A 13,488-nucleotide genomic window follows, 5' to 3' on the forward strand; every position below is an offset into this window, starting at 1 on the left:
GCGAGCTCGGCGCCGGCGGGGTCCGCACTCGCTTCGCCTGCCGCCCGCGTGCGCCCGCGCCGCGCCGCAGCCCTTCTGCGAAGGACGCCAGGAAACGGAGCAGCAGCGGCAGGAGGGGCCGCGAGGGCCGCGCTGAGACAAACCGAAGCGGGACGGTCCTCCGCCGGCGACGGAGAAGCCGGGGACCAGCCCGGACACGCACCGCGCCGGGGACAGCTGCGCGCGCCGCGGCCACCGCCCGGCCCCGCCCCTTCCGTCCGCTCTGCTACGGGGCCTCAGCAGGCCTTCCTCACACCGGAAGTTGATTCCTCCCCAGCCCCTCCCCCTTCGAGGGCGAAAGAGCGTTTCATCGCGAGACTTCCGATCTCCTTCGGGCTCTTTCGCCGGCGCCTAGATCGCGCGAGACCGCAGAGGGAGCAGGAGCGTGTGGCGCGCGCGGCGGCCGCGACGGACGCAAGATGGCGACGGCGACCATAGCTCTCGTAAGTGAGCCGCCCGTCACCGCGGGCCGCCGCTCAGCTTGCGGGGGGCGGCCGTCGGCCCGGCCAGGGCGTCGAAGGCCCCTCGGAGACGCGGCCGTCGGTCCCGGGCCCTCGCGGCTCTTGGTCGCGCGGGGCGGGGGCGGGGCGGGCGTGAGGCGGGGGCCGGCCCGCGGCCTCAGCTTCCGGCTCGCGGGCTGCGGCTTCCGGCGGCCGGCGTCGGGGGGCCGTGCGGGGTGCGGCCCCCTCGGGGGTGCGGCGGGTCTGGCCGGGGCGAGCGGCCTCGGGGCGGCGCCAGGCGGCCGTCGCAGCGTTCTGCCAGCCGGGGCGCCCGTGGCCCGGACTTGACGGCGGAGCTCGTGGCAGCGATGGCGTCTCCTCCCGGCCGAGCGCAGGGGCCGCCGGGCGTGCGGGGCCCGTCGGCAGGAAGCGGGGCCCGCGGATGCTCTGCGGGGAGGGCTGGCCGGCCAGCGGGGGCTCCGCCCCGGCCGAGGAGGGGGAACGCGCTGGGCACACGTCCCTCGAGCCGTTACTCTGTCTCAGGCGGTCACGGGTGTCGGGCCACCGTGGGGAGCCGCAGGCAGTCCCTGCCCTGTTGGCGGGTCTGGCGGACACGGAGACCGCGGACTGCGAGCCCGAGGGACCTGTGCGCGGGGCGCTGTGCGCACCCACGGGGGAGCCCGTCCCTGCCCGCCCAGTGCTCACCTACTTCTTGGTGACACCGAGTGAGTCGCTGAGACGGAGAGCCCTGGTGCCGCGCTTCCATGGTGACGTCTCCCCTGATCCTTTTGCCTCCCTCCTCCTCTCAAACGAGTGTCCTGGACGCTTCACGGCGTCGCCTCACCCCGTCACCTGCCACCGACCTGTAGCCGGAGTGACGTGACGAGGCCTGTCTGAGAAGGCAGCGCGGGCAGGTGGCTGCAGGCTGGAAGCATAGGGAAGACGTTTGGGGTCAGGGAGTCTGCTTAGGCGAGAGCTCGGCCTTGGCCAGGCCCTGAGCTGGGGGCTTGCACACAGGGAGGGAGGCTGGACCCGTGTCACGGGGTGAGATTGGACCCCCAGGGAAGAGAGGCTTAGGGGAGCCCAGTGTGGGATTCGCAGGCAGACCGGCCATCCTCTCTCTACCACGTCTTCCCGTTGAAGCCCGGGAGCACGTGACGTGCACGAGAGGGAAGTTAGAGAAGAGATGGGGGTGGAGGGCCTGCGGCGGCCCACGTAGCCCCAGACTCGGCCGGGGAAGGAGGCGGCGGCTTGAAGACAGGGACCCACGCTCCTGGGGAGGTGTGGAATGTGGAGGAGGAAGGGAAGCCAACGAGGGTGGGTGATGGGTCTCCCCTGAGCGGCTCAGGCCCGGCGGCTGCAGCACCTGTACGGCGGCAGACGGAGGGGAGAGCGTCCCCGCTCCGCTGGGGCGCAGTGCCCGACGGGCATCCCGCTAGAGGTGGACGTGGGCACAGAGTCTGAACCTTGTATGCTGGGGTTTGCAGTAGGGCTGTGTTGCGGCTGAGTTCTCTCCAGAGGTTAACGCGTGCTTCCGTCCGTGGGCGTGGGAAGCTGTGAAGATCCAGTTCATGTCAGACTCGGGCGTGGGTTCCAGGCTGTGGCCGGATAGGTTCTTCTGCTTACCTGTCCAGTGGACAGACTTCCAGACGCGGGTCGGGCGTGCTGAGAGCTCGCTGTGTCTTGTGGTCCGTGCCTGCTGAGCAGCGCCCTTAGAACCCTTAGAACCCCCTTAAACGGGTTTCGGCTCTTCTGGGAGGAAAGAGTGGCCCGAACCGGGCTGTTCGAGATCTGCTGGGGAGGGACGCGGGACGATGCAGAAGTGCTCTGGTCACTCGCGCCTTCCGCCCGGTGGCCGCAGAAACAGGCCACAGCCCCTTCCTGTCAGGGACATACTCTCCTGGGGACATAGTGTGTCTCTGACCCACCAGTCCGTTCTTCCCTACCTGTGACAGCTGGGCTCACTCCTGCTTGGGGCGTTACCTTTGGGTTCCATCTGGCAGGGGCCTCGGACCCTCTGCCGTCCCTGTGGGCACTGTCTCACTCTCCTCCTCCTGAAGGCCCTGGCGTGCCCGCTGTCTCCTCGGCCTCTGCGGCTGCCTAGGCCCCAGGTGCCTCCTCAGTCCCTTTCTTTGCATCCTGTACTTGATTTTCCTCCTGGTGCTCCGGACCCACAGAAGTCCTCTCTTGTAGGTGCCACTTGGCCTGTGTCTCGTCTTGGCTTTGCTGCATGCAAAGTGCCCAGCACAGAGCCTGGCCGCCTGGCAGAGAGCAGGGCACCACGGGCAGAGGACTGAGCGGAGGGGCAGCGCCCTGCAGCGGCTCCGCTCTGCTGATTGGACTCTGGGAGTCACACCCGCTGCGGGTCACTGAGACGGATGGCCTGCCTGCTGCGCATGGAGTGACTCCCTGAGCCTTCGTGCCCGCCCCAGGGCACAAGGCTCGAGGAGCCAGAAACCTGGGAATGTGACGTAATTACTTAACTCTCTGGGTTTCTCACGGAAATAATCCTCTGTGGCCTGGTGAGCGGTCGCAGTGCTGGAGTGTGGGGCCCAGACGCCAGGGGCTGTGTTGCCCGCAGAGGGGACGTCTCACCCCTTCAGGCACTGACTGCTGCCTGGTGCTGGGGAGCTTCGTGACCACAGAGCCCCCTATTTTCGTTGCCAGAGGGTGACAGCGTGTGGCCGGCTGGGATAGTAAATGACAGTTTTCTCCAGGCTCTTCTCGTGTGTACTTAGAACGGAAGCTGAGGCTTTGTGGGACGAGGGGCTTGGTCTCTTTTGGAGGCCATGGGACGTCCTGCGTAGCCCCTGCTCCGGGACTGATTTGTCCTTAGAAGTCTCTCCTGAGCTGGGTTCTGCCGCGGCCACGCCCCGCTTCCTGTGCTGCTGGTGGTTAATTTGGGAGAGCAGGGAGCTGTGGACGAACGCGCCCTCAGGTTGGCTGTGTTCGTGGGTCAAGAGACGGCCTTGCTCCCCCAGACTGAAGTGGTCCTTGCTGTGGGCCTTGACAGGGCAGCCTCCTCTCCACATGTGCTCCTGGGGTGCCAGAGGACTCGAGGCAAGCCGGACACTGACGCGGTCCCCAGCTGCCGTATGCCCACTTGGGGGGACCCATGTCAGAAGGGCCCCCGTGCTTGGCTCTCCCCGATGTAGTGGCCTCGCTGAGCTCAGAGCGGCTTCAGCCGAGGCTCTGCTTGGGCGTCGGCCGCCTGGCGGTGGCTGTGGCGCGCGGGCTTGTGTTGCTGTCTCCTTTGGGGCTCGAAGGCCTCAGACGCGCTCTGGCCAAGTCCGCCTGGCCTCGGACTTTGTGTATGGGGCTCCGAGGATGGGAGTGGGGTCAGTGCGCTCTGCCCTCAGTTCCAGCCGTGTCGCCTCTGAGAGGGGGGAGTAGGTCTCAAGGCCCTTTTACCAGGTCTCCCTTCCCTGTGAGGTGGCCCACCTCCTGCCCTTGGCCTGTCTTTGCTCCCGCCTGTCTGTCGAGTTGAGCCGGGAGCTCTTCCTTCCGTTCGGCCGGTGCTGCACGGCAGTGCCTCCACGGCCCCTCTGGGTGTGCGGTATGGCCGGGCTCTCAGCCGCCAGCCCTGGACAGTTTGTCCGCTGCCGGAGGGCGGCTTGTGCACACAGACCACCTGCCTGGCCCTGTCATGCAGAGGGCTGCCCTCCTCAGAAGGGTCCTCACGAGGGGCTTGGGTGTGGACTTGACCAGTCTGTGGAAGGCATTGGGACTGATGCTGAACGGGGGAGGGGGTGCTGCTGCTAGAGAGGTGCCCTGCCTGCCTCAGGAGGGGGTGAGGGACGATGGCCAGCTGTGCCCCTTGTCATCCCATCTGGCCTGTCCCAGCCTGCAGGCCAGAAAGGAACTGATCTTTTAGGACCTCAGCTCTGTGGCCAGGGGGCAGCTTTAGGCACAGGGAGATTGCCTTTCCCCGACATGGGGGCAGGAGCTCTCTTAGTCTCTGTCCTGTCCGTTCCTGTGACTCCCTGCCAACTCTGGGCTACCCTAGATTCTGCCAGGCCAGGCTACCTTTGTGCCAGGCCCTGGGCAGCTGCAGGTGTCCCGGCAGAGCAGTGGGGCGAGTGGGCTACTGTGGGCTGTTCAGGAGCCAGAGCTGGGCTCTTGCTGTACCCCAGCTGGACTCTCTCTCTCGCCCGTGGGCACTCAGCCCTTAGCTAGGGAAGGGGAGAGAGGGCCGGGGCGGGTGGTCTTATGACTGTCCATTACAGCCTCTCCTTCCTGCCTGCAGCAGGTCAATGGCCAGCAAGGAGGGGGGTCCGAGCCGGCGGCGGCAGTGGCGGCAGCGGGAGACAAATGGAAACCTCCACAGGTACTGACCTCGGCGTCCTTGCCCTCAGGCCCGCCTGCCCGCCCGCCCGCCTGCCCGCCCGCCTGCCTGCGGGTCCCTGGGCCCAGAGAGATGGGGGTGGGGTGGGAGGAGCCCTAGGGATTCTCCTCTGCCTTCGGGGTAGAGGTGCCTGTCTCCTCCGTCACCGCCCAGCCTCAGGCCTGGCTCCAGCCTCTCCCCATAGCAGCCACCCTGCTTCCCTGGTGGCTCGCGGCCTCGTGTGCCTTCAGACTTCGGGCAGGTGGTGACTGTGGCCAGGTGGGGGCTGAACCAGAGCCGGTGTCGGTCGTTGGCCGTCACGCCGCTCCGGAGGGCAGCTGCGCGGTTGCAGAATGTGACGGGTAGTAAGAACCAGAAACACAGATTTTCATTTCGAATCTGAAATGTAAATAAAACAACAGAGCAGCATAGAGTGCCCGTTAGAGCACGGGGTCTGTGTGGGGCTGGGGCCGGGCTTCAGAGCGGGTGTGGGCAGATCGGTCCTGCTGGGCTTGTTCTGCCCTTGGGAGCATGTCCTGTAGGAGGTGGAGCCAGGCCTTGTTGCTGGGTGATGAGGTTCTTTGTGCTTCTCCATGGCAGCGCCTGCCTCCAGCGGGTTGTAGTGGGGGCTCAACGAGGTGGCCTGGGGGCCTGTTGGAGCTGGGCCCTCTTGCGAGCCCCCCGGCACACTCGGGGGAGGGCTGGCCGTGATATGCAGCCTGGATCCTGAGGCGTTATGGGGGCTGAAGCAGATGGGCAAAAAGGCCAGGACGTCCCTCTAGCCAGCCCTCTCCTGCCCTGGTTGATGGGAGAAGGGCCTTTTGTTTATCAAGACAAAGAAGAGATTGAAAAGTTTCTGAGGGGCTGGAAGGGGGTTGGCATTGATTACCATGGTGACAGCCTGCTCTAGAGTCACAGCCCCTGGCTCTCAGGGCCTCTGTCCCACTAAGAAGAACCGGGCTTGGGGCCAGCTGGGAGGGCGGAGAGGACAGGCTTTAGGGGCCAGACTGGGGGCCTCCAGGCCCCTCCTGCCCTTTGACCCTGTGCTGGAAACCCAATACTTGGTCTGGTCAGGATGGTGGTTCTTGGGGTTTGGGTCGGCTGGCCCCTTCCTGCCTCCTTCGAAACTCTGTCCTTGCTCCTCACGTCTGTGCTGGGGATCTTCTCCGCTGTCCCTCCTCAGTCCGTGTGCTGTCTGCCGCAGAGCAGCCCCTCTGGAGGGGGCTGGCGGTGGTCTGTCCTCGCTGTTGCTGGCAGCGCCAGGCCCTGAGCTGGTGGGCAGACTGGTGTGACCGGACCCCTGGCGCACGCGCTCTGACTCCGTAGCTGTGCTTTGCTTTTTCCTTGCACGGCGCTGTTCTCTCCCCTACGGACAGCTTAGAGATGGGTTTTGGCGGAAGGCATGTGACCCTGATCCCGGTTGCATTGGTTCTGTCTGTGGTGGCTGGGCCTGCCCCACCCCTCCCCCAGAACATCTCCTGGTGCCGGTGCTCGCGCGGCTAGGGGCTGCCAGCCCCACTTTCCTCCATGGCCGCTCTGCTCCTGGCTTCTCTTCCCAGGGGCTAGGCACAGCCCAGGGCGGAGTTTGGTGGAGATGGGCTGTTGTGGCCAGGGAGAGCGGCTCCAGGTTCTCAACAGTGGGGGGGAGGGGGCGCTGCATGGAGGTGTGCGGGGAGGGAGACCCTTTCCCTTACTTGCTCCTTGAGTGGCCCCTAGAGCTCTGCCCAAGCAGGGACGCCGAGTCTGTGAGCCTGGCTGGGGCCGAGGGAAGGTGTGGGGGGCGGGGGTGGATGCCAGGTGGTCCAGGAATGAGGAGTTCCTGCACTTCCAGGGGACCATGGCCCCTTTGCCTTGTAAAGGATGGCTCGGGCCAGCTCTCTTGCGCGGCTCGGGGCTGAAGCTCTGGGCTCGGTTTTGCGACGAGCACTGGGCCCCTCCGGCTTGCTGCCTGTCTTTGTAACTCCCGAGGAGGCCTTGTGGCCCGGGCCCTGCCACTGCTCTGGGTTGTCCCAAGGCCCCCAAGGTACCTCCCTGCCTCAGTGGCATGGGTCTTGGGAGAGACAGACATAGGGACAGGCACAGGGAGATCGTAGAAGGGCAGAGCTGCCTGTCCCTGGGGAATGGGCCAGGCCTGGAGGCCTCGTGCGGGGCGCGGGTCGGGTGGGGTCCTGGGGACCATGTGAGGGAGCTTTCGAGTCTGTTCTTAATGACTTTCTGCTGCCCACCTGCAGGGGACGGACTCCATCAAGATGGAGAACGGGCAGAGCACAGCCGCGAAGCTGGGACTGCCTCCTCTGACGCCGGAGCAGCAAGAGGCCCTCCAGAAGGTGAGAGCGCACCTCCTGGGGAGTCGCGGGGAGGGCTGGGGGGGCAGTGGGCGGAGGCAGGCGCACCCCCCCGCAGGCCGGGCCCCCCAGTGCCCCTCACCACCTCCTCCCGCAGGCCAAGAAGTACGCCATGGAGCAGAGCATCAAGAGTGTGCTGGTGAAGCAGACCATCGCGCACCAGCAGCAGCAGCTCACCAACCTGCAGGTGAGCCCCTGGGCCCCCGCGCTCCGGCGGCTGCTGGCTCTGCCGGAGGCCGCCCCACCCGCCTGGGCCGGGGAGCCTCCGCCGCCCCTCCCCGCCACCTCCGCCTCCTCTTCCTTCTCTTCCTCCTGTGCCTGTGGCCATCCCCACAAGCTGTCGTGGTTCTGTTTCTCAAGGACTCGTTCTTGGGGCGCCCAGGCTCCGAGGGGCACGAGTGGCCCAGCCTTAGCCCTCTGCTGCGTGCCCATGGTCCCCTCCCTGCCCTGGCGCTGTAGCTGTGCCCCGCCCCCTGAGTTGGCTCCTCCTCTTGGACTTGAAATTGTTGCCTCAGGTTGCCTGTGCACCCGCGCACCCGCGTGGCGGTGCAGCATGTAGGGGCGCTCCTTCCCGTCCCCTTGGCCTCGGATGAGAGCGGTCAGGCCCCGACCCCTGCAGTGAGTCCAGACCACCTGAGTTGGGGTCCAGGACAGAGAGGACAGGCTGGGGGGCGCCTCCGACAGCCTCCTGCTCTAGCCCTGTGGCCACAAGCAGCCATGGCTGTGGGGAAGAGGCCAGGGCGAGGCTGACAGGTGCCTGGGCCTTGAGCCCCCTGCCCCCTGCCCGGCCCTCAGGAGACGCCCTGGCTCTTCACTGTGCTCCATCCGCACCCTCCTCTTCCTCTTCCTCCTCCCCTCCCTCCTCCCCCTCCCTTCCTTCTGCCCTGCCGGCCAGGCTGTGGGGCGGGGCACCTGGGGCTCTGAGGCCCGCCCTGGGCAGGTGCCGGTGGCTGGCCAGTTGGCTGGCGGTTTGGGAAGGCAGGCGGACCTCCCTGGCAGGGCGGGGACTCCGGGCCTTGCCGCTGTCTGCGTGAGGTGTGACAAGAGCGGGAGACTGCTCGGCTCCAACAGACTGAACTCTGTCTTTACTGTCTTTCAGATGGCAGCAGTGACAATGGGCTTTGGAGATCCTCTCTCACCTTTGCAATCGGTCACTAGAAATGCTCACTTCTGCCGGGGCTCATGTCCTTAGTCAGGGCTAGAGGGGGGCAGTGCAGCCCGCGTGCTGGGGACCTTGCTCCCTAGCCGGCCCTGCCCGCCAGCTCGGGAGGAGCGCAGCAGAGCGCCGGGCGTGGCGGGGCCAGTGGTGTGGGCGGGCACCCAGCCGGGACCGCCCCTGGGGAGGCCTCCATCTGCTCTGAGGTCCTGCCTTAAAACTAACCGGCCAGGTAACTGCGGCGGGCAGCAGGCCAGGAGGGTAGCTGCCCACGCCAGGCCCAGCTGCATCCACGTCGCCCGCACGCACAAGGTGCCATGCCTGGGCCGCCAGCGTTGCTGGTCTCCAGGCTGCTCGGGCTCCTGGGTTGAGAAGGGGTCAGGCCCCCAAGGGGAGAAGAGTCCTAACTCCCGGCCCCATCAGACCCTGGAGGGAGGATGGTTGGATTGGGGGGGGGGGGGCTGGGGGGGTGCCAAGCAAGCAGGAGAGGGAAGGGCGAGGACTTGGTCCTCTGGACCTGGCTGTCCGCAGGGCGTAGGGGCCATGCAGCCAGGGGCTGGGCTGAGCCCAGAGTGGGCCCGGGAGGAGGCAGAGGCGGTGCCTGAGGCCTTGGCTGCCATGGGCGGAGGAGTCTGGGAAGGAGATGCTCCTCCATCTCCCAGAGGCAAGCTGAGGAGGCCAGGCCCTGCTCCAGGAAGGCTGAGGGGAAACATGGCTCTTTTTGGGCCCATCCCTGCGTGTGCTGCTCTCACAGGAGGTGTGGCCAGACAGACCCAGTGTCTTCTCTGGGAAGCGTCTGTCGGGGGGCGGGGGTGTCAGGGAGAGGGCCCTCGGCCCAGCTGTTGGGAAGCCCACACTGAAGAGGAGACATGCTCCCTCTTGGGGGGTTGTGACCCGAGAGGCATGTGGCTTCCTGTCGGGCTGCCTGGTGCAAGAGGGGACATAGTTCCACTTTTGGGGTCCTCGGTCTCAGCAGGGGCCTGAGGCGTACTTGTTGGGAGCCCAGTTTGAAGAGGGCAGTCCCATTTGGGGGGGAGATTCCTAGTTTGGGGGATATGCGGACTTGACTTTTAGGCTCCTCTTGGAGGGAAGGGGAGGCCTGGTCTATATCCTAGGCCAGGTGGTGTCTAAAGAGGGAAACTGGCCTCCGATTATGGGGGCCTTGTGAGGGTGAGGGGAGCCCCTGTTTATGGAGAAGTTAGAGCCAGGGCCCCATCTTCTTTGCCTCTCCTGGGTCTGTGGTCTTCCCCAGGGCTCAGCCCCTCCTGGTGGCCCACTGCGTGTGGCTGTGGGACCCCCTGCCTCGCACATCGTGCAGAGGGGGCCCGGGTGGGAAGCCCATCCCTGAGGGCGTGGAAAGGCCCCTCGGCCCGGCTGGCCCTAGCACAGGGGCAGTGTCTGCCTGAGCAGAGCTCTGGGCCTGCGGGGCCCGTTAGCTCCCTGCTCCAAGGAGCCCTAGGGCTTCTCTTTTTGGGGGCTCTGCCACCTTCTGATGTCCCTGGGGGCCTGGCCTCGGGGCTGCCGGCGTGAGCTCCAGCCAGCCCTTTTCGGTCAGGTGCTCAGCACATTGAGGGGCCTGCAGAATGCCCAGCCCCCGCCTGAGCTGGCCCTACCTGAGCAGCTGCTCTTTGTTCTCTCTCCGGGGAGCCCCCATCTGGGCTCCTGACCTCCTCCCCTGGGCTCTCTTCTGGGCAGTAGCTGCCCTGTCTTCTGCCCCCTCTCTCGCCTCCACGCCAGTGGGTCCCTCCAGCTGGGATGGCTTCCCCTTCCCTCTTCTGACAGAGCACTCGCCCAGCACCCTGGGAGGATCTTCCAGCCCAGCGTGGGGCACCTGGCCCCCAGACTGGAAGGTGGGCATGGCGGGAGGGCGCGCAGCCCTGCCTCCTGGCCCCGTCAGCTTTGCTGCCAGTCTGCCAGGACCTGCGTGGGCCGGGGTGCGTCCGGGTCCTGCCTTTGGGCCTGACCTTCCTTCCTGGGGGTAGGGTGCTGTTGACCCCTGCTACCCTGACCGCAGGAGCTGGGCCTGCGCCGTGCTGCCGTGTGGGGAGCCCTCCCCCCCGGTGGAGCTGGGTAGGTGGGCCAGGAGGGGAGTGGGCTGCCCAGCCTCTTGCCACCCCCTCACAAGCCAGGGGCTCTCTCTCCCCTTGTGTCCTGCTCCAGATGGCAGCTCAGCGGCAGCGGGCACTGGCCATCATGTGCCGCGTCTACGTGGGGTCCATCTACTATGAGCTTGGGGAGGACACCATCCGCCAGGCTTTTGCTCCCTTTGGACCCATCAAGAGCATTGACATGTCCTGGGACTCCGTCACCATGAAACACAAGGTGGGCTTTAGTCTGCCCGTCCCCAGGCCCCACCCTCCCCACCTTGGGCTCTGTTGACCTCGAGGCACGTTCCTGTACCCAGGGCTTTGCCTTTGTGGAGTACGAGGTCCCAGAAGCTGCGCAGCTCGCCTTGGAGCAGATGAACTCCGTGATGCTGGGAGGCAGGAACATCAAGGTGAGGGCCAGGGAGGTGGGTGTCGGGGCTGGCACGTGTGTTCCCCCCTGTTCTCAGTCAGCCAGGTGGCGCCGAGCAGCCTCTCCAGAAGCCTGAAGTCTGAAGTGGCCAGGCCTGTGCTGACTGGGGGCTCCTGCCGCTCGCAGGTGGGCAGACCCAGCAACATAGGCCAGGCTCAGCCCATCATAGACCAGCTGGCTGAGGAGGCTCGAGCCTTCAACCGCATCTACGTGGCGTCTGTGCACCAGGACCTTTCAGATGACGACATCAAGAGCGTCTTTGAAGCCTTCGGCAAGATCAAGTCTTGCACGCTCGCCCGGGACCCTACGACTGGCAAGCACAAGGGTTACGGTTTCATTGGTGAGTCTGGAGCGAGCGCGCAGGGGTGGGGCCGCGGCTCCCCTCACCCAGCGCCGCGGCTCCCCTCACCGCCGCTCCTGCCCTGCAGAGTATGAGAAGGCCCAGTCGTCCCAGGATGCCGTGTCTTCCATGAACCTCTTTGACCTGGGTGGCCAGTACTTGCGAGTGGGCAAGGCTGTGACCCCCCCTATGCCCCTGCTCACACCTGCCAGCCCTGGAGGCCTCCCGCCCGCTGCGGCTGTGGCTGCCGCTGCCGCCACAGCCAAGATCACAGCTCAGGTGAGGGATGGCCCAGCCACAGCGTTCCTGGGTGGGTGACAGCCCCTCCCTCCCTCCCTCGTCCTTCGGGGGCTCTTGGTGTGGCCCTGAGCGGAGGCGGCCAGACTGGGGACTGAGTGTGGTGGTCTTCCGGGCTGCAGGAAGCAGTGGCTGGAGCAGCGGTGCTGGGTACCCTGGCCACGCCTGGACTGGTCTCCCCCGCACTGACTCTGGCCCAGCCTCTGGGGGCTTTGCCCCAGGCAGTCATGGCTGCCCAGGCCCCAGGAGTCATCACAGGTGAGCCTGGACAGGTCATGCCTTCCCTCCTTCCCCTGTTAGTCCTCTGGGCATAACCCCGGGCGGGCAGGACCTTGCTCAGCCGTGGCTGACCGAGACGGGGGAGCGTGACTGCCGGGACCTGGTGGGTTTGCTGCAGGTGTGACCCCAGCCCGGCCTCCCATTCCGGTCACCATCCCCTCTGTGGGAGTGGTCAACCCCATCCTGGCCAGCCCTCCAACGCTGGGTCTCCTGGAGCCCAAGAAGGAGAAGGAGGAGGAGGAGCTGCTCCCCGAGTCGGAGCGGCCGGAGATGCTGAGCGAGCAGGAGCACATGAGCATCTCGGGCAGCAGCGCCCGCCACATGGTGATGCAGAAGCTGCTGCGCAAGCAAGAGGTGGGCGCTGGGGGCCGGCGCAGGGTGGTGGGGGGTTGGGGGGGGGTGGTCCAGCCTGCTGCAGCGCTCAGCTGTCCCTTCCCCCGCAGTCCACGGTGATGGTTCTGCGCAACATGGTGGACCCCAAGGACATCGATGATGACCTGGAGGGGGAGGTGACCGAGGAGTGTGGCAAGTTTGGTGCCGTCAACCGCGTCATCATCTACCAGGAGAAGCAAGGCGAGGAGGAGGATGCGGAGATCATCGTCAAGATTTTTGTGGAGTTTTCCGTAGCCTCTGAGACTCACAAGGCCATCCAGGCCCTCAACGGGCGCTGGTTTGCTGGTCGCAAGGTGGTGGCTGAAGTGTATGACCAGGAGCGTTTTGATAACAGTGACCTTTCTGCGTGACCTTGGCCCTGTTGCCCGGACTTGCACTTGCTCCTTGTTCCTCCGGGTTCTCTAGAGCGCTGTGTTGGTGTCTCAGGCCCAGCCGCCCACGTGGGGATAAAGGTGCAGATGCCTTGGCCCTCGACCTCCCTGTGTGACCGTGGTCCTGTGCTTCTGGGCTCCCGGGGGCAAGCCTGGGGGAAGGAACAGACGGGGGTTCTTGAGGGCCTGCGAGCACCCCCCTTCCCCGGAGGAGGGGGGGGGCGGGCCGGCTGCGGAGTACGCTGGGGGGGGCTCCCCTGCCCTCCGGGAGCGGGGCCTGCACCCCCGCGCCCCTCCCGTGTCCCCTGTTCCCGACGGGTGCTGGGAGAAGGCCCGCGGGAGGAGCCGGGCGGGGGGTGGGGGCGGCTGGCCGGCCGCGGTGGGGTTCGTGGGGCCCATCCTGGGGAGGGGACCGAGGCGGGGGGGTGGGGGTTGATGGTCAGGAAGCCTCCAGGACGCCAGGGGTGGGAGCGCGGGCCTTAGACCGACTTCATGTCCCGGCGTGCTTTGCGGACGGGAGCGGGGCTTCCCGGCAGGCTGTGCGTGTGGCAGCTACGGATTCTCGGAGGCGCCAGCAGCGCGGGGGCTTGTGGGGTTTGCAGTTCCCGGCGGCGAGGGCGGGACTCGGCTTCCCGGCGGGCTGCGCGGCGGCCGGCGGTTGTCGGCGGGGCAGTCCGGCGGGCAGCGGCGGCTGTTCCGGCTGCGGCGCACGAGCGGGCTGGGCGGGATGCGCGGCCGCCGTCGCCGTCTCCTCAGAGTCTGAGCGCCGGCCGGGCCGCGCGCCCACCCGGGCCCCCGGCCCACCCCGCCCCTCGCCTTCACCCCAGCTGGGGCCGCCTCGGGCCGAGCGTTCCGAGCGCGGCCCGGGCCCAGCGCCGCCGCCGCCGCCGCCCCGCCCCTCCCCCGCCCGGCCGACCCCGGCGCTCATGCGGACCGAGCCCCGCCCCCCGGCCGAGCCCGCCGCCCGAGCCCGCGTCTGAGCCCGCG

General features: G+C 66.9%; 1 protein-coding gene across 6 annotated transcripts; it reads left to right on the forward strand.

Annotated features, from left to right (window-relative positions):
* The first annotated feature begins 347 nt into the window (after positions 1-347).
* Positions 348-12,604, forward strand: PUF60 (poly(U) binding splicing factor 60). Of its 6 annotated transcripts, none has more exons than XM_046016058.1 (12): positions 360-482; positions 4,726-4,806; positions 7,035-7,130; positions 7,246-7,335; positions 8,248-8,298; positions 10,465-10,626; positions 10,709-10,801; positions 10,948-11,161; positions 11,250-11,440; positions 11,581-11,716; positions 11,856-12,091; positions 12,181-12,604. In XM_046016058.1, the coding sequence occupies exons 1-12, from the start codon at positions 459-461 to the stop codon at positions 12,478-12,480; spliced, it is 1,674 nt and encodes a 557-aa protein (XP_045872014.1). In that variant the 5' UTR covers positions 360-458; the 3' UTR covers positions 12,481-12,604. The 6 variants fall into 6 exon arrangements, with proteins under 6 accessions (XP_045872050.1, XP_045872058.1, XP_045872014.1 ...); XM_046016066.1 differs by having other exon boundaries at positions 372-482; positions 4,729-4,806; XM_046016094.1 differs by lacking the exon at positions 4,726-4,806 and having other exon boundaries at positions 348-482.
* The last annotated feature ends 884 nt before the right edge of the window (positions 12,605-13,488 follow it).

This window comes from Meles meles, chromosome 1 (assembly GCF_922984935.1).
Source record: "Meles meles chromosome 1, mMelMel3.1 paternal haplotype, whole genome shotgun sequence".
Classification (NCBI taxonomy): Eukaryota; Metazoa; Chordata; class Mammalia; order Carnivora; family Mustelidae; genus Meles; species Meles meles.

Coding starts and splice junctions, on each gene's coding strand:
- PUF60 (XM_046016058.1), top strand. CDS start 459: ATGGCGACGGCGACCATAGCTCTC. Junction 4,807..7,034: donor ACAAATGGAAACCTCCACAG/GTACTGACCTCG, acceptor GCCCACCTGCAG/GGGACGGACTCCATCAAGAT. Junction 10,802..10,947: donor TGGGAGGCAGGAACATCAAG/GTGAGGGCCAGG, acceptor TGCCGCTCGCAG/GTGGGCAGACCCAGCAACAT.